Source organism: Acipenser ruthenus, chromosome 12, assembly GCF_902713425.1.
Source record: "Acipenser ruthenus chromosome 12, fAciRut3.2 maternal haplotype, whole genome shotgun sequence".
NCBI lineage: Eukaryota > Metazoa > Chordata > Actinopteri > Acipenseriformes > Acipenseridae > Acipenser > Acipenser ruthenus.
The window spans coordinates 17111686-17131881 of NC_081200.1; the positions used below are offsets into that span (position 1 = coordinate 17111686).

General features: G+C 38.3%; 1 protein-coding gene across 6 annotated transcripts in view; it reads right to left on the reverse strand.

Moving 5' to 3' along the window:
• Nucleotides 1-20196, reverse strand: part of LOC117417012 (FERM, ARHGEF and pleckstrin domain-containing protein 2-like) — a 97736-nt gene that overhangs the window by 63603 nt on the left and 13937 nt on the right. For all 6 annotated transcript variants that reach the window (XR_009330697.1, XR_004546670.2, XM_059034617.1 and 3 more), the window contains exons 3-7: nt 18503-18607; nt 9619-9661; nt 9208-9286; nt 8427-8524; nt 7205-7319 (exon numbers count right to left, since the gene is read on the reverse strand). Coding sequence is in view for 4 of the 6 variants with exons in the window: in XM_059034617.1 (XP_058890600.1) it covers nt 7205-7319; nt 8427-8524; nt 9208-9286; nt 9619-9661; nt 18503-18607 (440 nt within the window). In the remaining 2 variants the exon portion in view is untranslated. The remainder of the gene's footprint in view (nt 1-7204; nt 7320-8426; nt 8525-9207; nt 9287-9618; nt 9662-18502; nt 18608-20196) is intronic.

Consider the following 20196-nt stretch of genomic DNA (forward strand, 5'->3'; position numbering starts at 1 on the left):
TTCTCGGCTTTTTCCAGAGAAAAAACGACTAGAGACCTGTGCTTTACATCTTTTTGATGATGTCGGACAGGGTCCTAAATTGGACTGGAAAGGGAAAATATATAATTTTTTTTTCAATAAAAACTTGTGTGTAGGTAAGTGGAAAAAGATCCCATTTAAATGTACGAAACTCTGAGGCTCTGACACAACAAAATGTGAAAAAAGTTCAAGGGGGTGTAGACTGTCTATAGGCACTGTATACACACACACACACACACACAGTGCCGTGAAAAAGTATTTGCCCCGTCTGATTTTCTGCATTTTTGCACATTTTTCACATTGTATTTGGTCAGATTATTTTGTGGGTTGTAGTAGTATGTAGAGGGAGTCTGAGAGAAAAAATGACACCAAAGTTTGGTGCTTTTCATTTGTTTGCTGTGCAAGGTAAATCAAACATACAATCTTCAGGTGTGAAAAAGTTACTGCCCCCCCTAGTTAACTCAACCCAATTAAAGGGATAATTAGGGTCAGCTGTGTGAGTACTTTGGTTAACAACCAGGCCTGATTTGGGCCAGCCCTGCCCAATATAAAATCTGACTAACTTTGGCCCTTACCATCAGAGTGAAGTTGTCAGCACACAGGTTCTAGAGGCACATCATGCCACGAACAAACGAAATTCCTGAAGACCTCCGGAAAAAAAAGTTGTTAATGCCTATCAGTCTGGAAAGGGTTACAAAGCCATTTCCAAGGCTCTGGGGCTCCACCGAACCACAGTCAGAGCCATATTGTCCAAATGGAGAAAGTTTGGGACAGCAGTGAATCTTCCCAGGAGTGACTGTCCTGCCAAAATCTCTCCAACAGCAAGGCGTAAAATCGTCCAGGAAGTCACAAAGAACCCTAGAACAACATCCAGGGATCTGCAGGCCTCTCTCGCCTCGGCTAAGGTCAGTGTTCATGACTCCACCATCAGAAAGACACTGGGCAAAAATGGGATTCATGGCAGAGTAGCAAGGCGGAAACCACTGCTCTCTAAGAAGAACATGAATGCTCGTCTCAAGTTTGCCAAAAAGCACCTGGATGATCGTCAAGAGTTCTGGAACAATGTTCTATGGACAGGAGTCAAAAGTGGAACTTTCTGGCCGACATGGGCCCCGTTATGTCTGGCGAAAACCAAACACTGCATTCCACAGCAAGAACCTCATACCAACAGTCAAGCATGGTGGTGGTAGTGTCATGGTTTGGGGATGCTTTGCTGCATCAGGACCTGGACGCCTTGCCATCATTGAAGGAACCATGAATTCTGCTCTGTATCAGAGAATTCTACAGGAGAATGTCAGGCCATCCGTCCGTGAGCTGAAGCTGAAGCGCAGCTGGGTTATGCAGCAAGGCAATGATCCAAAACACACAAGCAAGTCTACATCAGAATGGTTGAAGAACAAGAAATTTAAAGTTTTGGAATGGCGTAGTCAAAGTCCAGACTTAGCTAAACCCCATTGAGATGTTGTGGCAGGACCTGAAATGAGCAGTTCATGCTCGAAAACCCACAAATGTCACTGAGTTGAAGCAGTTCTGCATGGAGGAGTGGGCCAAAATTCCTCCACGGCGCTGTGAGAGACTAATCAAGAACTACAGGAAGCGTTTGGTTGCAGTTATTGCTGCTAAAGGTGGCGTAAACAGTTATTGAGTCTAAGGGGGCGATTACTTTTTCACACGGGGGGGATTGGGTGTTGCATAACTTTCTTTAATAAATAAATGAAATATGTATCACATTTTTGTGTTATTTGTTCACTCAGGGTCCCTTTTATCTAATATTAGATTTTGGTTGAAGATCTGATAACATTCAGTGTCAAATATGCAAAAATGCAGAAAATCAGACAGGGGTCAAATACTTTCACGGCACTGTAAATTCTACTGAAATACTGCATTTCCATTTTTCATAATAACAATAAAAAAGTGTGTATTTAAAAAAAAAAGCAAACTATTTTGAAAACCATCCAAATTGCTTATTGAGGGCCAAGAATGAAATCTGCAAAAAAATTAAATAAAACATTTTTAACATGACAAATTGTATACGTCTCACATTGCCAATATATGAAGAAGTCACAGCTGCTTAAACATTATTATTAGAAATAAACATAAAAAATAGAACATTGCTAGGTCAAATAATCTTGGCGTTTTTCATAGTGTGAACTTTGTGGCATATAAACTATTTTCTAAAACTATATAAATACAAAATACACACTATATGACATTAGTTTGCATGGACTAAAAGTACAGCACATGACTGCCTTAAATTGTTTTGTTTTTTTTGCCTTTTCTGTATTTTCTGACCCTCTGCACATACTGTATCCAAAGAATCTGGAAAACTACATACATTCCGAACCTGTAGGTTGTGAGGATTATAATGGTACTAGACTCAAACATGATGTTAACTTTAACCCCTTGTGCAATGCATAGAGTAAAACATGCCCAATTTTCATTTTCAAAATTAATGATTACCAACTCACATTATAAGGCTTATTCTAAGTTAAACTTCAAATTGGCAAGATAACTGTCAAATGCTGTGCTCATTTATAAAAAGTGCTTTACAAAAACTAGAACATTTTATACTTATACTTTAAAGCTTTTCTTGCTCTAAAAAGGGCAGAATATTGATGTTAACCATACCAAAAAGAAAAGTGCAAAAATCACAACACTTCAGATTTACTCCCAATGTTGTGCTACAAAAGATAGATACATAAACTGCAAATGTAGATTTCCATGTTCTGCAGGTTCTAAGGTTTGCAGGGATACCAAACATGTTTACTTTTACAAGAAGTTCCTGGCTGCAATAAGCCTCAAAACAAGACACACCCTGGTAGGCATTTTCCATTATAATTCTGTCGATGTTGGCATGTGGCACTTCCCCACATTTAGCATGGCAAAACTCCGTGGCAGCAAGGTAACCAGGGACAACCATATATTTAAATTATAGAATTCAGGGATGTGTAACATAACCTCCACCTAAAGTCTGTTACCCATAACCCCCTCCGATATTAGGCAAAACTACTTAAAAAGTGGTCAAAAGTTTATATTTAGTTCCACAATTGTGCTCCAAAGGATGCATACATGAACTACAAATGTAGATTTCCACTTCCTGTAGGGATACCAAACATGTATATTTAGTATACTAGGTTGTTGCCTGTCACACCCCCCAAAGCCCATCGACACCCCTGGAAGGATATTTCCATGTAGTACAGGATGCTATCCGGGAGATTAACTGTGGGACAGGCCAGACAGAAATCCAGAAAGCGAGTCTGAGGAACAGCGGCTTGAATAACATCTGGTTCTGAATGGAAATATCTTTCCAGTGGTATCAATGGGTTTTGGAGGGTGTAAAAGCCAAGAACCCAATATACTAAATATAAATGTTAGATATCCTGCAAACCTTGGAACCTGCACAATTGTGGAAATAAATATAAACTTGTGTCATTTTTACCACTTTAAGTAGTTTTGCCTTCCAATATTCAAGCTTTAAATGATACAGTTCAAAGCACTCATCATGACAAAGACCTGGGTTTGAGGGGTACTTCAGATAACAGCAGCAGCTGTCTTTACGTATGTCTTTCTTTGCGTGCACCCTGCCTGTTCTTTTCTGGCTTTTTCAGTTCTGGGACACTGGTTTCTTTCCATTTGTGGGCACGGGCATGTGGTCCCAGACTGTTTCTTTGCTGCTGTAGGAACTGGACAGCATACCTGTTGGTCATGCTGACCATATGCTCCAACAGGTCATCTGTGAGAAAGCTGGAAATACTGCAGAGGGGTGAAGCCAGCAGTATCCACCTTTTGACCTGGAGTACCAATAAACCGTGGTTGGGGGGTGGGGGGTTGTCTAATTGTACACTGGCACATACTCGCTTGGCCTCCATGGTTGTGCAGGCTGTTCCTCAGACTCACTTTCTGGATTTCTAACAGGCTCTTCTGTGGAAGAGGGGGAATCCTCTTCCTCAGTGACATCACTGGGGGTGTCACTGGGGTAAAAGTAACTGCCAGTATGGACGGAATCAGACCAGGGTCTGACTCCGAGTCACTGTCAGTTTCCATCATCTTCCTTGCCACCTCCTCTGTGCGCAACCATTTTGTGTGAAATGTAATTTACAGTAGTTACTGCAATATATAGCAATTAATGAAATAAACTTCACAATAGCAAAACAATACAATGCTCACCCGTTATAACGCGCCTGATTATAGTGCGGAATCGGTTATAACACGGTAAGGTCGTGGCTTCCATTTGCTCCATAAAGCCATTACAGTAGCCCTTTTATACTTGTTATAAAGGTGGAACACAAATAGCACAGCCTTGTAAATATGGTGCCCCACCATAGCGTTATAAAGGGTGAGCACTGTATACAATAAAAAAAAAAATATGGGAATTAAATGTAGAGTCGCAAATTCTGCTAAAATTCTGAAAATCACTAGGATAGTGTTGGCAAATACATAACAAATTATTTCACAAAAAAAAATAGAAAAATGTATTCTAACTAGTTGTGGGAATTAAATGTAGTTGTACATTTATCTACCAGCTACAAAATTTCTGAAATGAACTGTGACAGTGTTGGCAAATATATAAACTATTTCACCAAAAAAATGATAAATGTATTTCACAAAGAAAGATTAGCTAGTTTCCAGACAGTAATTGAATTTCAGACAAAACAAAAAAGACATTTTATAAGCCATTTTTTATTGATGGAATGTTTGGTACACCAGTCACATACTGTAAAGCCATAAATATTTGCAAGCCTTTTATTGTGAGTTTTTCTCGTATGAAAAAAAAACGCAAACATTTTTGGCACGAATATCAAATAACACTAATAATACATACTTCGTATATTGCAACAGGTCGCCAACATTTCTTGAGCAAAATAGGTTTTATGGGTGTGATTAGCCAAATATTTTGGTTGCAAATATTTATAGATTTACAGTATTTCGAAAGGCACTAAACCCTCCAACACACGTCCTAAAATTTTAGAAGTGATTGGTCACTCACAGCCTGCAGGGCAAAGCCTTTGATATGCAACAGGTTCGGTACAATATAGGGCACCCTGCAGCAATCAATAGTGATCTGAAAATAACTGTTGAAAATAAGATCCAGTTTGCCAAAAATAGCTCCAGGTCTGCTAAATGTTGTAGCCATCACCACTTGCTCAGATCAAAGCACGATCCTATATAAAAACTACAGACTTTAATTGATGACCTGACTTACTGGATTTCAGACTGAACAACATGGAGAAATCCTATAGGCTAGTTTAGGCATCAATCATGGATGCATGACTTGATAGATGTGACGGTGCACCATTCACAAAGTTCGAGAGACTAAACCATCCCACACATGTCCTACAATTGTGGAAGCAATTGGTCACTCACAAGCCTGCAGGGCACTGTGCCACTAGACTGTGTACGGTAAAAAATAGGGCCGCATACAGCAATCAATAGCGACTGTTTTGTTCTGAAAAGAATTGTTGAATATAAGATTGAGTTTGCGAAAATAGCTCATTGGAGTTGATCAAAGCATGAGCCGCAATATAATAGACTTTAGTTTGCTGACTCGACTTCCTGGATTCCAGACTGAACAACACAGATAACTCCTATAGGCTAATTTAGACGTCAATCATCCACTGTTTAAAATGACCTAATTGATACACCATTCACATATATCTAGAGATTACACCCTCCCACACACTCCGTAAAATTGTTTAAACGATTCGTTACTCAAAGCCTGTGGGACAGTGCGATATGAGGACGTACACCATACGTCCCCTAGCACTGAATGGGTTAAAAAAAAAAGGCACAAATCAAGGGAGGTTATGATGTTAAAATTAGATTATGATGACCAGATATAATACTGCATTACAAAAAAGGATATTGTGGCTTTGGGAAGAGTCCAGCAAAGAGCAACCAGACTGATCCCAGGGTAAAAAGTATAAGTTACTAAAATAGATTGAGGGAACTGAATTTATTAAGCCTAGCACAAATAAACGTTAGGGAAAGAAATATGAATTTTACAAAATCCTAAAAAAAAAAAAAAAAAAAAGGGACATGACAAGAGGAATTGAGTTGAGACAGCTTTAGAGCTTTAGAACTAGGGGTAGTAAATGTATTTATTTATTACATTAAAGTGGAGAGTTATTGCTGCTTAATTATTAGGATCCAATATCAACAATATGAAGTTCTTGGATCAATCAGCTACTAGGAACCGGATGAGCATTTACACAATGTAAAATATGGCTAAACTGACAATGACCCACACAATTCTCTATAGGTTTTTTCTCAATAAAATAAAACCAAAAATAATGATTACAGTGGATTTACACACACACAAACAGAAATCTTTCAAATGTTTGTCTCATCAAAACTAATCCCAGCACTCTGGATGCTCCCAAGAGCATCAATGTGTTCTGATTTTAAGCAAGAACAACCTCCTTATCACCCTCCCCAGTACTGCAGCCCGTATGGCCAATAAAAGCAGCTTGCACGGCAGATTACAGAAGAGCAAGCACTGAAGACACAACTGAAAAAGATTGCAAGCCATCAGGGATAACTGCAGATTTGGAACACAGACTTTATAAACCTCTTGTGGGGGGGGGGGGGGGGGGGGGGGAACGATACAGATTTTTCAATAAAAAAAAAAAAAAAATTGTTACCAATACTGGACTACATAAGAGATGCACTTTATAGATGTACTACATCTAAAATACAAATCCGGGATCCTTTAATTGCATTTCTTAAATAGAAAAAAATACAGCTCCGTTTAGCTATATGATATGCATCTTTTTTGCTGGACACAAGCTACTGTAAAGAAATAAATTTTGATTTAATTCTTGTCTGGACTTTGTTTTTTCCTTCCCCCACTGCTCACAGCTCAGGAGGGGAGGCAGGCAATGAATAGCTGCATATTAAATGGTCTGAATGTTGTTGGATTAAGAAAAAAAAAACACACACACACACACACACACACACACACACACACACACACACTATCTTTTTGCGATCCAAGCCCTTCTGGCTTATTTATCTCAGCGTTTCCATTTCACTTTACAAACTAAATGCAAGGTCGGAGGTATAATTATTATTATTATTTTTTTTAGAACAACAACAAGTGTGGGATTGGGGGAAGGTAAAAGATGGGGAAGGTCAGGTTACCAGAAACAAGATTGGCTTAATGGAAATGCATGAGATGGGCCCTTACAGGTGTCTCCGGTGGAATTCCATGATCTTCTCCTGCAGCCTCTCCTGGTTTGGCAGCAGTTTGTTCCGTTTTAGGTGCTGTCTGTCTGCAGCTTCGTCAAAATCTCCAATCTCGGCTGGAAGAAACATTAGAAAAAGGGAGAAAAAGATTTAAATTCAAAGGTCAAATTGCAAGGGCTTACAAATGTTAATTCTCTTATCCACATGTAATTCATGGTTGTTGGTTTGCAATTGCTTCTGTTTATTGCACATTTTGAAACATTACATTTAGTTTTTCTTTTCTGCAACGCTTTGGATATTAAGTGTTATGGTTCCTTTTATCTTTGTATGGATTTAGTAATGTAACCGAGATGTGCTGGGTTTAAAATAGACCATGGCACATAAAATCGGTCTAATTAAATTGTAATGGAAGTTTCATCTGTGTCTGTAGTATAACTACATGGACATGATAATGAGTATAACTGCATGGTTGACAGTACATTAATGTGGTTTGGGCGAGATTTGTGCTGTTGCTGGGTAATAAACGAACAGCTTTCTGTGCTCTGACTGGTTGAAATATCCTAGAACACTGAAACTGAATAAAATATAGAATATATGGGCTGCAGTGAATTGCAAGCAAATACATTTCACCCTGGGGCTCTGTGACATCATGGCTTGTGAAATGTCTCAGAACCCAAAGATGCCCAATTGATTTGCTTGTAATTTAGCAGACTTTTCTTTAAAAAAAAGATTACACTGAGCATATTCAAGCATGGAGAATGACCATTGCTATATTAAAAATATGAGTACAAAGTCAACATTAGTGAACTAAGACTTATCTAAGTTTTTTGGATGCATTTCAATGGTTTTGGTCAATAAGGACAGCTTCTCAGGCATCCAGGTGTTGAAGTTGTGGCAGAAAAGGTGGTTTGAGACTGAAAGCTGTTAAAAAGGACCTCACACTGTGTTTAGAGCAGGTTTTGCATTCCAAACCATGCAATACTCCCCCCCCCCCCCCCAAAGGTAATAATATAAAATTAGGAACTTTCCATCCTGCACTGTGTCTACCAAAATATATTCCACAGCATTCTTAAGGCAGGCATGAATTTGTCTGCCTAAACCTCCCTCTTATATCCTTAATGCCACACTACCATAAGTATCTTTCTCCAGCAGCACAGTACATGTCATAAAGCAGCTGGGGTGGTCAGAACAAAGAACAAAGAAAGCCGTGGTCCTACACTCACACTGCAGCAGATGGGAGGCAAGGAGGGCAGCCGTGTTCTCACTGCAGCTCAATTTGCCATCCAGCAGATCTCTCTTCATCTGCAGGGCAAACAGGTACCTAAATGATAAACAAAGGTTACCATTTATAAAGTCAGAACTCAGACTGACACCACACACAGCTCATTTCAAATGATACTTTTAATATAAATCGTAACCAGAATCTAAAACGACAATGACAAGTAGAATGTGTATTTATGTTCAATAAACACAGTGTTTGTAAATCTTTGTATGCTCCCTATTGTATTGGATTTCATACCACCAATATTGGATTAATCGTGGTGCTGGTAAGTACTGTAAACATTTGTGTGACAAGGGAGTCAATTTGTGTGAATAAATTAGTATTTTCAACCAAAAATGTATTTTATTTTGAAAGAAGCAAAAACATAGCAAAGTTTTCCAGGTCAGTCCTTCTCTTGGTTTATGAAACAAGAACATGGCTGTTACTTGTTTAGTTTTTTTTGACAACTGACTTTAAATCCAACAAACACTCGATTTTATACAAATATATATTTATTTATGTTTATGAGGACCTTTGTATATGTTTGCTTGGGTTTTACTCAGATTGTCTCATTTTAGAATGTTCCATTTTTTTAACTGAATGAATTAGGTGTATGAGAACAGCATCAACAAAATGATAGTTAAAGTACTTAATATTGTCAATACTGTCTGATTTATAATATATTTAATATATCTATATATGATATGTATAATCAGCATCACTAGAAGATGTTTGTGCATTACCTGGTGTACTCCTCATGAAGCTGGCCAGGATCAGGTGGGAAAAACTTCACTGAAAGCCTAAAGAGTGTGTTCTTGGGCCCTGAAACAAAAAGCATATTATTCCAATACCAGGTGTAATTTGGTCTTCTTGAATAAAGTGTTTGAACGAAAATGGTTTTGTCCTTATGATACAATAAAACTAGGAAAATGGTGGTGTACCAAAATCTTGATAGTTTACAACTTGTATCCTAGCTTTTATAGCTACACTGGCACAACTACAATATTTGGATTAAAGCCAAAGTAAAACTCCCATTAGAAATCAACAACTTTAATTCAAACTGCCCTCTTCATGCTCTTTATGTTCTAGAGCTGTTTGGATAAAAAGGGCTCTTCTCTTTTTTGCTGTATTTATTTACTTTTAAAATCACTTACTTCGCACTTGTTTTAGAATGGGTTTTATTGGTTCCAGCCACATCTAAACAGGGAGGAAAAAAAAGTGAGAAAGTAGTAAACAAAAAAGACAAAGGAAAAGAGTAATTTTGATTAAAATGATAAATGACTTCTGTGAAATCGTTAATACTCTATAATGAAGTCTCAAATGAACAGCTAACTACCATATTTTAACCACCTAACACGTTTATCATTGAACTTGTACCAGTCTACTGCTTCCTCTGTTAACACACACTGTCATGCATTGGTGTCTAATTGTAACACTCCATATACCGGTACAATAGGTACTAATTAAATCATGACTGTGACACTTCAAAACTAGAACATATGAATTTAATACAAGCATTATATCACTTAACTTTGACATTACAGAACAGAATGATCATGTTACAATGTACTTTTATTTTATCATCATCAAGTTTTATTCCAGATCTGTCGTATCTGCTCTCACTCAAAACTACTCAAACAAAAAAAACGTGTTTGTGAACAAAAACAAAGCACCCGTGGTAGCATGATCCAAGCGATTGTCATATCAGATAAAATGACTTGTAAACATGAAGTAATATGGACATGTGAAAAAGATCTGTATCATTGCTATTTCAAGAGGTTAAACACAATGTGACAGTGAAAAGGTTCCTTTCTACTGGACACCACTTGTAATGGAACTTTGAGGGAACCATAACATGTACTAACTGTAAAGACCATGTCAAAGTATGTGGTCTGTATAATTGATATGCATTATGGAGACATTATACTAATGCTCAATATAAATAAATGTATATACCGTATTACTTTGAATTAATGCTGCTGTGTGTATTTTAAATTGCTAAAAACATTGCAGCTCTTATTCATGTGCGGCGGTAATTAGAAGTACAGATGAACCCACTTTGCATCATGACTGTCGTGCAGGCATAATTCGCGATATAAAGTGGGTAATGACATAAACCAAGTTTCACATTTGCCTATGACAGCACATTACAAGTGCGAGAAAAAAAAAGAAAGAAAACTTAGTGAATTAAAGGGCAGTGTTTTAATACTGTACATTTAGTCTTCACATTTAAACAAATGCATATAGTTTACTACAGGGCAAATACGTGTTGTATCATTAATTGGCACAAAACATTTTGTGTCCTTATCTAAAGAAGGCATGAATTTGTCGACTGATGAGAACTATCAATTAGGCATTGCACTTGGTGGGGTTTCTTTTTGTGTGCATCTGTAGACGGACTTAATGTGGTGACGTTGGTGTTTTGTAACTGAACTCTATCCCGTTAAGACCGCCCACGCAGCATATGACAGGCTGCACAAAATGTCAGTTTCAGCCAAGATGATTATTGGTTGTTAAGTTGTGTTGAAAATTAATTATATCCTGTGGTTACTTAGTAAAGCCCGGCCACACAGCATTTGACAGGCTGCACAAAACATGACAATAAGCAGGTTTGTGAGATATTAAGAGAGGTAATTTCTCAAAGAAGCAATGGTGTGCATGGCGAGTTTTTTTATTTTATTTTATTTATTTATTTTTATTTAGTCGTCACCAATGATTTTTACCCCGGTTTTCTCCCCAATTTGGAATGCCCAATTATTGTTTTCATCCCGGTTCACTGCTGCAACCCCCCGGCGACTAGGGAAACGGAGGCTGAAATACACGTCTTCCGAAACGTGTTTCTGCCAATCCGTCATTTTTCGCACTGCGGATCCACAGCAAAGCCACCAGATCTATAGTGATGGAGGACAACACAGATCTGAATGGCTCCACCGCAGACCTGCAGGCGCCCTATCAGCCACAGGGGTCTCTGGTGCAACCTAATCCCCTCCCTACCTGGGCGGTGCTCGGCCAATTGTGCGCCGCCCCCTAGGAACCCGTCACGGTCGGCAATGACATAGCCCGGATTCGAACCTACGATCTCCAGACTATAGGGCGCATCCTGCACTCCACACGGAGAGCCATTACTGGATGCTCCACCTCAGAAGCCCTGGCTAGGTATTTGAGGGCGGCGTATATTAAAGTTTATTTCTGTGGATACAATTTGATCAGGATGGCAAAGTCCTACAACTTTAAACTGAAAGCTGTTGAGCTTGCAGATCAAATCAGTGTTTGACTAGGTGAGGACACATACCAGTGTAGCGGGGAGAGGGAAATAACAAGAGACATGTCAATTCAGCACCGAGAAGGTAGGTTTAATTTTCCCTTTCTTTTCTTCCAGCAGTTTCGGAACTCTTTAAAATATGGTGTGTTTATTTTTCTTCAACCAGCAAGACAACTAAACACTCAGTGTCTCCTGGTCCAGGCAGGGTTTCGGTGAGGAAGAGGAGTTGATCCCGTGGCTACCCCCTAAAACAAAGCTACAAACGAGAGCTATACTAGCTTCTACTTGACACTTCAAACCACCACACCCCCCACACTCCGAACTTCCTGTTTGGATAAGGATCCTGCAGTGACTCTTATTACCCAAAATGCCGTGCATACATCCAAAACAGAAATGCATTTAAGAAACGTAAATAATAAATCATACTGCTCCTGGATTACAACTAAAATGCATTACTTTTCTTGCTAATTCCTAAATACACAGCACTATGTACTGATACAGCAGCACTAATCATTATGTAACACAATTTTTGTTCCTGGTTAGTAAGTGTTATTTGCTAATTGCTTATGCCTCAGAAGTATAGAAAATGGCTATTATTCCCCACAAACTTTGCTTTTGTGACCAGGACAGTGATATTTTGAAATTTACCTATTTCCAATGAGAAAACGGGCGAATGTGTCTTTTCGTTCACATAAAGTCAGAAAAAAACAACATATGAATCCAAATTAACATGTATTTATACTAAAGTAATACAAAAATGACTACAAAAGATTTAGAAGTGAGTAGTTTTTCGAGATTTACGATTATACTGTAAATCACTTTCACGAATCAGCCCCCAAATGTAGTCTCCCATCATGTTCTCGTTATACTGTCCTTGGTAGTGGCGTTCAAAGTCCAGTATATCCTGGTGGAAGCGCTCGCCTTGCTCCTCCGAGTACGCTCCCATGTTCTCCTTGAATTTATCAAGATGAGCATCAAGGATATGGACTTTGAGGGACATCCTACAGCCCATTGTGCCGTAGTTCTTCACCAGAGTCTCAACCAGCTCCACATAGTTTTCGGCCTTGTGATTGCCCAGGAAGCCCCGAACCACTGCGACAAAGCTGTTCCAAGCCGCTTTCTCCTTACTAGTGAGCTTCTTGGGGAATTCATTGCACTCCAGGATCTTCTTTATCTGTGGTCCGACGAAGACACCGGCTTTGACCTTTGCCTCAGACAGCTTAGGGAAGAAGTCTTGAAGGTACTTGAAGGCTGCCTTATCTAGAGCGCTGACAAATTGTTTCATAAGGCCCAATTTGATGTGCAGTGGTGGCATCAGCACCTTCCGGGGGTCCACCAGTGGCTCCCACTTGACGTTGTTCCTCCCCACAGAGAACTTGGTCCGCTGTGGCCAGTCCCGCCTGTGGTAGTGCGCCTTGGTGTCCCTGCTGTCCCAAAGGCAAAGATAGCAGGGAAACTTGGTAAAACCGCCTTGGAGACCCATCAGGAATGCCACCATTGCCACCTCAGAAAAATGCAGATATGTATCCACTTAGGGAGCTGGAACTAAACTGAACTGGTGGGCTTAAGGCCCTTGTATTTATACTACTATTTATATTAATGGAAAGTTCTAGAAAGTTCTAGAAGTTACTCCAAGTTTACTCAGCACTGAATCTATCTGGAATGTTCTGGAAAATAGGTAAATTTCAAAATATCACTGTCCTGGTCACAAAAGCAAAGTTTGTGGGGAATAATAGCCATTTTCTACACTTTTGAGGCATAAGCAATTAGGAAATAACACTTACTACCCAGGAACAAAAAAAAAAATTGTTACATGGTGTTATTTTTTATAAATCAGTGATTTCAGAAAATTGGGACTTTTTGACTTTTTTTTCCCCAATGCAGTCTCCAGTGTTTGGTCCCAAAATGTTTTACTACCTCTAGAGTACATGGAACTGAAGTTGCCAAGCTCCCACCAAATTTGTGTTGCTATGGCAACAAGATACATTGTGGTCCCTCAATAAATGTCAACTTGGTCACGCAAAAACATTTAAAAAATGTAAATACAATTATTCAAACCATTTTTATAGTGTTTGTGAAGACTTTACCATCTGATCTTGTTAAAGACGCAAAAAAATATTTTTTTTTCTATTTTCTGCCTAGAAATATACATAATTAAATGGAGACAAGTACAATACATTGGTATTTTCTGTTTGATTTTACAAAAATATATTTTTCAAGAATTTTTTTTAAAACTATGCGACTGATGATCTTTAGTATAATGGATAAACATAACATTGAACAATTTAAAAAAAAATGTTGAGCAGTTATTTTTATTTTGCAAATTAAACTTGTGGCAATACCGTGACCAAGTTGACAAGAATAAGAATTATAAGACTAGTATTCTTTGAAATTGTTTAATGATTTTTAAATAAACAATAAAGAATTAAACATGAAAATATGTATTTATCAAATAGAATATTTTTAAAATGCAACAGTCCGAACAAGCGCAATATTTCAACAAGAAAAAATAACAATCTAATACATATTGATATTTTATCAAAAACAAAACTGTTAACAATAATTACACAATGCAAAAATTAATTTAACTTTAAGTATTATTTAAAATTAACATTAAAATATTATAGGGTAATAACTTTCACAATGTAATAAAACTGATTAATGTGGGCTCCCGAGTGGCGCATCCAGTAAAGGCGCTCTGTGTGGAGTGCAGGATGTGCCCTATATTTTGGAGGTCGCCGGTTCGAGTCCAGGCTATTCCTTTGCCGACCGAGGATGGGAGCTTCCAGGGGGCGGCGCTCAATTGGCCGAGCGTCGCCCGGGGGGAGGGAGGGGGGTTTAGGTCGGCCAGGGTGTCCTCGGCTCACCAGCAACCCCTGTAGTCTGGCCGGGCGCCTGCGGGCTTGCCTGTAAGCTGCCTGAGAGTTGCGTTGTCCTCCAACGCTGTAGCTCTTGGGTGGCTGCATGGTGAGTCCGCAGTGTGAAAAAAAGTCGGCTGACTGCACACGCTTCGGAGGACAGCGTGTGTTCGTCTTCGCCCTCCCGAGTCAGCGCAGGGGTGGTAGCGGTGAGCGGAGCCTAAAAACAACTGTATAATTGTAATTGTATGTAAAAATAACGATATCTTGTAATAATTGTAAGTCGCTCTGGATAAGGGCGTCCGCTAAGAAATAAACTAATGAATGGCAGAATGAAAATAAATAAAACACGCTTTTTAGAAAAAAAGAACATTTGTTGTCAAATATTTTCTTCAGTGCTCAGAGTAGAAAAAAATGTATTTTACAAGCAAACTTCAAGGTCTTGGAAACATGTCTAAAATGAAATAATTAAAATTGGAACACCAGAACAAAAGTTACAGCCATTTATAACAAAAGAATGCAAGAAATGCAAAATATATTTTATTATTATTTATTTCTTAGCAGACGCCCTTATCTAGGGTGACTTACAATTATTACAAGATATCACATTATACATTATTTCACATTATACAGATATCACATTATTTTTACATACAATTACCCATTTATACAGTTGGGTTTTTACTGGAGCAATCTAGGTAAAGTACCTTGCTCAAGGGTACAACAGCAGTGTCCCCCACTGGGGATTGAACCCACAACCCTCCGGTCAAGAGTCCAGAGCCCTAACCACTACTCCACACTGCTGCCCCAAGAAAATGATCAAAAACAAGGGAAACTTAATCTTTCCAAGAGTGACAGCCATATGCGCCTATGATATACCGCTCTCGTGTACTACGTCGTAGAAGGCTTAGGCGACTGCAATAAAGCTAGACTAACTTCAGAGAGAAATCTGTGAAGTGTGTTTAATACATTGACAGATAACTAGTGTTGTTTCCCCCCATGCGAACAGCAGCTAGCAAGTGAAATGGCAGGAGGCAGCGCTGTTTTACAGTTGAAATCCCGTTCCTGTATGGTGGCTGAGAGGTGCAAAAATACTTTCATACGTTCCCATGACGTGTTTCTTCAAGCCTCTTGTCATACAAACACTGTGCTATTTCAATGTAATTAAAAAAAAAATTAATATTTATATATATATATATATTATATATATATATATATATATATATATATATATATATATATATATATATATATATATATATATATATATATAGATCTATCTATCTATCTATCTATATATATATATATTTTGTTGTTTAAAGAAATGAGCTAACTAGCAAAGCTACCGATGTATTAGCTTAGCTAGCTTGCTCGCTGGTTATCTGTAACATTAATGTGAAGGCAGACAAAATACTATCTATCACTCCAACGTAGAGCACAACACCGTACACATTAGCGCTAAGTTAGCTAGCTTGCTTTCTTAATTTCACACTCCCCCATCGTTTTCATTGATGACATGTATTTATTTTTTTTATTTTTTTTATAAATTTAGTCGTCGCCAATTCTTTTACCCCGGTTTTCTCCCCAATTTAGTATGCCCAATTATTATCTGTATCCTCGGCTCACCGCTCGCAACCCCCCCGCCGACTCGGGAAACGGCGGCTGGAACATGCGTCCTCCGAAACGTGCTCCTGCCAAGCCGTCATTTTTCGCACTGCAGATCCACAGCAATGCCACCAGACCTATAGTGCCCTAGGAACTCCCGGTCACGGTCGGCTGTGACATAGCCTGGATTCGAACCTGCGATCTCCAGGCTATAGAGCACATCCTGCGAGGAGCGCCTTTACTGGATGCGCCACTCGGGAGTCCCAATGACATGTATTTAACTTATATGTGATGCATTCATTCAATAATCTACGCTGTCGCTAACCTGTCTGAATTATTTGAAGAGGTAAGGGTGCCTGTCCGCCAAATGTTTGTACCGTCTTAAGCACCGTTTGCATATGTGCTTAGGTGGATCTTTTGCTTTGCCCTGCTCATTCGCTTCATAAGCAAAATACTTCCACACAGCACTCCTGCTGTTCTCTTTTTCTAAGAGCGCAGGCCACTGGGCTTGTGTGCCTTCCATCTTAACCTTTACTCCTGAATCCTGGCTGTCTCGTTGTCATTGTTTCCACCTGGAGTGTATGGTGTCCCTGCGTGGACATAAAGGGAAGCTTTTTTTTTTTTATATATAAAGTAATCGACTCCGTCTTTTACATGAAGGACGCAAACAAGCAATTTTCATTATACAAGTACAGAGTGCTCCGATACTTTGTTTTTCCATATTACCAAATGCATAATTAATGAAGCTCAGAACCGTTTTTGAAAATTGGTATTGCGGTAGTACCAAAGTATCGGTATTTTTGACAACCCCAATATAAATATATATATATATATATATATATATATATATATATATATATATATATATATATATATATATATATATATATATATTAGTGCTGCTGTATCAGTACATAGTGCTGTGTACCTACTGTATTCTTTTTATGTTTGGGTTTGTGATGGGAGGCCCTCCCCTTGTGCATATTTATCTATTATTTGGTAGTATTACTATTATTGTATTTGTATGCGGGAGGACAAAACTGTCGGTCATTGTTGTTTGAGACTAGCGAGTGTGGCTGGAGCCTTAATGAGGTAATTTATTAATGGGTAGTTAAGGCTCCAGCCACAGATATAAAAGACCCACGCCCGGCTCATGAGGAGGGTGTCGGAGGAGAGACAAGACACTAGTCTGTGAACAAGATATAACAATTGCTATAGTAATATATACGTGCCTATATTTTGTTACGTGTGTGTTTTTTGTTTTGGCCCTTGCACCGTTTTGTTTTGTGTATTTTGTTTAATTAATAAAACGCAGAGTGCCAACACGCCTCAGTTTCAGCCCCATACCTTTTGTTTTGGTCTACTTCCTGGTCTATGACATCACCACGCACCTGCGCACTGCAACTACTCTGCCACAGGGTTCCATAAACTTTACAGTAAAATACCGGTATGCTCCAGTGTGTAATTGTATTATTTTATTAAAGTTTATTCAATTAATTTTGTTTCTATTTAATGTTTTGCCATACTGTGTTTGTATGCATTTCTTTATTAAGTGTTGTATTTATTTTAGCTGGGTAGGAAGAAAAAAAAAGTGTACACATTTCATTATTGAGAGTGGCGTTTATTCGAGGGTGGCATCTATTACAAATTTGATATCCGAGTGCAGCGTTTACTCAAGGCAGCAGTAATACGGTATCTATCTATAAAAAACACAATTGGTGCAAATTATTTATTTATAAATATTAATACATATTTATATTCCTGAGCAAAAGGAGAAGTGAAGATCTGTTTCCCTCTCAAACAAACCTTCAAAATATAGAACTTGCACCAAGAGAGCAGTGAAAACAAAAGATTAACACTACTAGAAAGAACATTTAGCAAGTCATTCAAGGCAGTTAAACTTCAAACATGTTAAAGCTAAAGGTAGCATAAAACCTTCAAGGGTAAACAAAACCAACGATAATCTTACCATTTTCTCCTTGGTTTTAGACACTGCTCTGCGAATTTTCACAAATAGTGGTTCTACAGAAAACACTTTTTGGCTGACTGAAATAGACAAAAGCCAAGAAACTCAGGATACCAAATGACTGGTTGGGCAGGAAATTATAAATCATGACCAAAAAACCCAGATAAGAACATGCAGTTCTGGTCAGACTCATGATCTAAAAAAAGCGAACTTATAAAAAGTTTTCAAATTCACTTGTAGAGGCTAGACGGCCGCCTTGTTAACTGCAATTTAAAAGCCACAATCTTTATCATCTATTTTACCAATAGGCACACCCCCTCTTACATATTGTTAAGTTCTGCACATACCCAGTTCATCTGCATGTTTTGGAATTCCAGGCCAAAGTAATCATTTTCAATCAGATTGAACCGTCGAAACACCTTTGTCATCAACTCCTGGCCATCGGACTTGGACTGGGAAAGAAATGAAAAAGAACCAATTAGGCCTAGATATTATTTAATATGCACTACAATTCAAACACTTGAGGAAAACACATCACTTATTCTTGGATACAGCATTCCCAGCCACAGCACTTTTAAAACATAATATGAAAACAATAACATTTGCAAAAAATTATGCTCACTCAGTTTCTAGTAGTTTTTCAGTAATCCACATACATTCAGGATTGTTTTAATGCAGAACAAGCTTATGCTTGCTGGAAAGGTACATTCAGAACTTGAAATGAGTGTTTTTGTGCACAAAAACAAAGCATCCATGGGGGGCATAATCAAAAGGGAATGTCAGCAGAACACATTTTTACTATGTTTATTCTTGTGTATTATATCCACAAAGTTGAAAATGGAAACAAGATGGACAGCACAGTCATACAATTATAAAGTATTTCAGAGCCATTTACATAACATGTATTTTTTTTCAAGTATGATACTGAAGTGCAATGAAGCTACTGTAGGATTTTGCCAATTAACCGATAGCTCGACTCCATCACTGCCAAAGCAATGCAATCACTGGGAAAAAAATCTATTAATTCCCACACCACAGCCGGTTAAAAAAATGACAAAATTATTATTTTGTATAGGAAGCCCACACTGACATACTGCACCTGCTGACAGAGTTGGGTTATGCATTGAGATAGTAAATTAAGGGACTGTGACAAAGTGAAAAGGAATTTGACCTGTAAATCTCTCTCCTGACCAGAAAGGGCAGTCTGTAAGGTTGGTGGTAAGCTTTCACCTAGACGGACCAACTCACTGGTAGGACGAAACCATAAGTCTGCCATCTTGGGGGAAGCACATAGCTGCAAGTGCCCTGAGCAACCACTGCAATCAGCTGCTAGGCAGACACAGATTGGAGTTATAAGCGTTTACACAAGGGCGCTGTCTATTACAAATCTGATATCTGAGTGTGGCGCTTATTCAAGGGTGGCGGTGGTAATTATTATTTATTAATATTATTATTTATTTCTTAGCAGACGCCCTTATCCAGGGCGACTTACAATTGTTACAAGATATCACATTATTTTTTACATACAATTACCCATTTATACAGTTGGGTTTTTTACTGGAGCAATCTAGGTAAAGTACCTTGCTCAAGGGTACAGCAGCAGTGTCCCCCCACCAGGGATTGAACCCACAACCCTCCAGTCAAGAGTCCAGAGTCCTAACCACTACTCCACACTACTTCAAAGTAAGATGATATGATTTTATTATAATGCTGCCTAATAAAAACTACAGTAATATGTTATCTTATTCACATCTCTACTGAATTTAATAGTCAGTTTATTTTAATCTAGTGTGAATTGATTACTGTATTTTGGAAGAAACTGTCAGCGATACAGAATACAAGTTTCAATGGCTCAACTTATTTTCAAAGTGCTTTTGTTATTTACAGTTTTCTAAATGTTTTAAGCAAGGGCAGAAATATTTTTGTACAATGTAGAGTAGATAAATCCAATAAAACACATCTTGGTGTTAATCTTTTTTTTTTATGGTTGCTATATGTATTTGTATATATAGATAATGGATTTCCACAGCATTTCCATGAT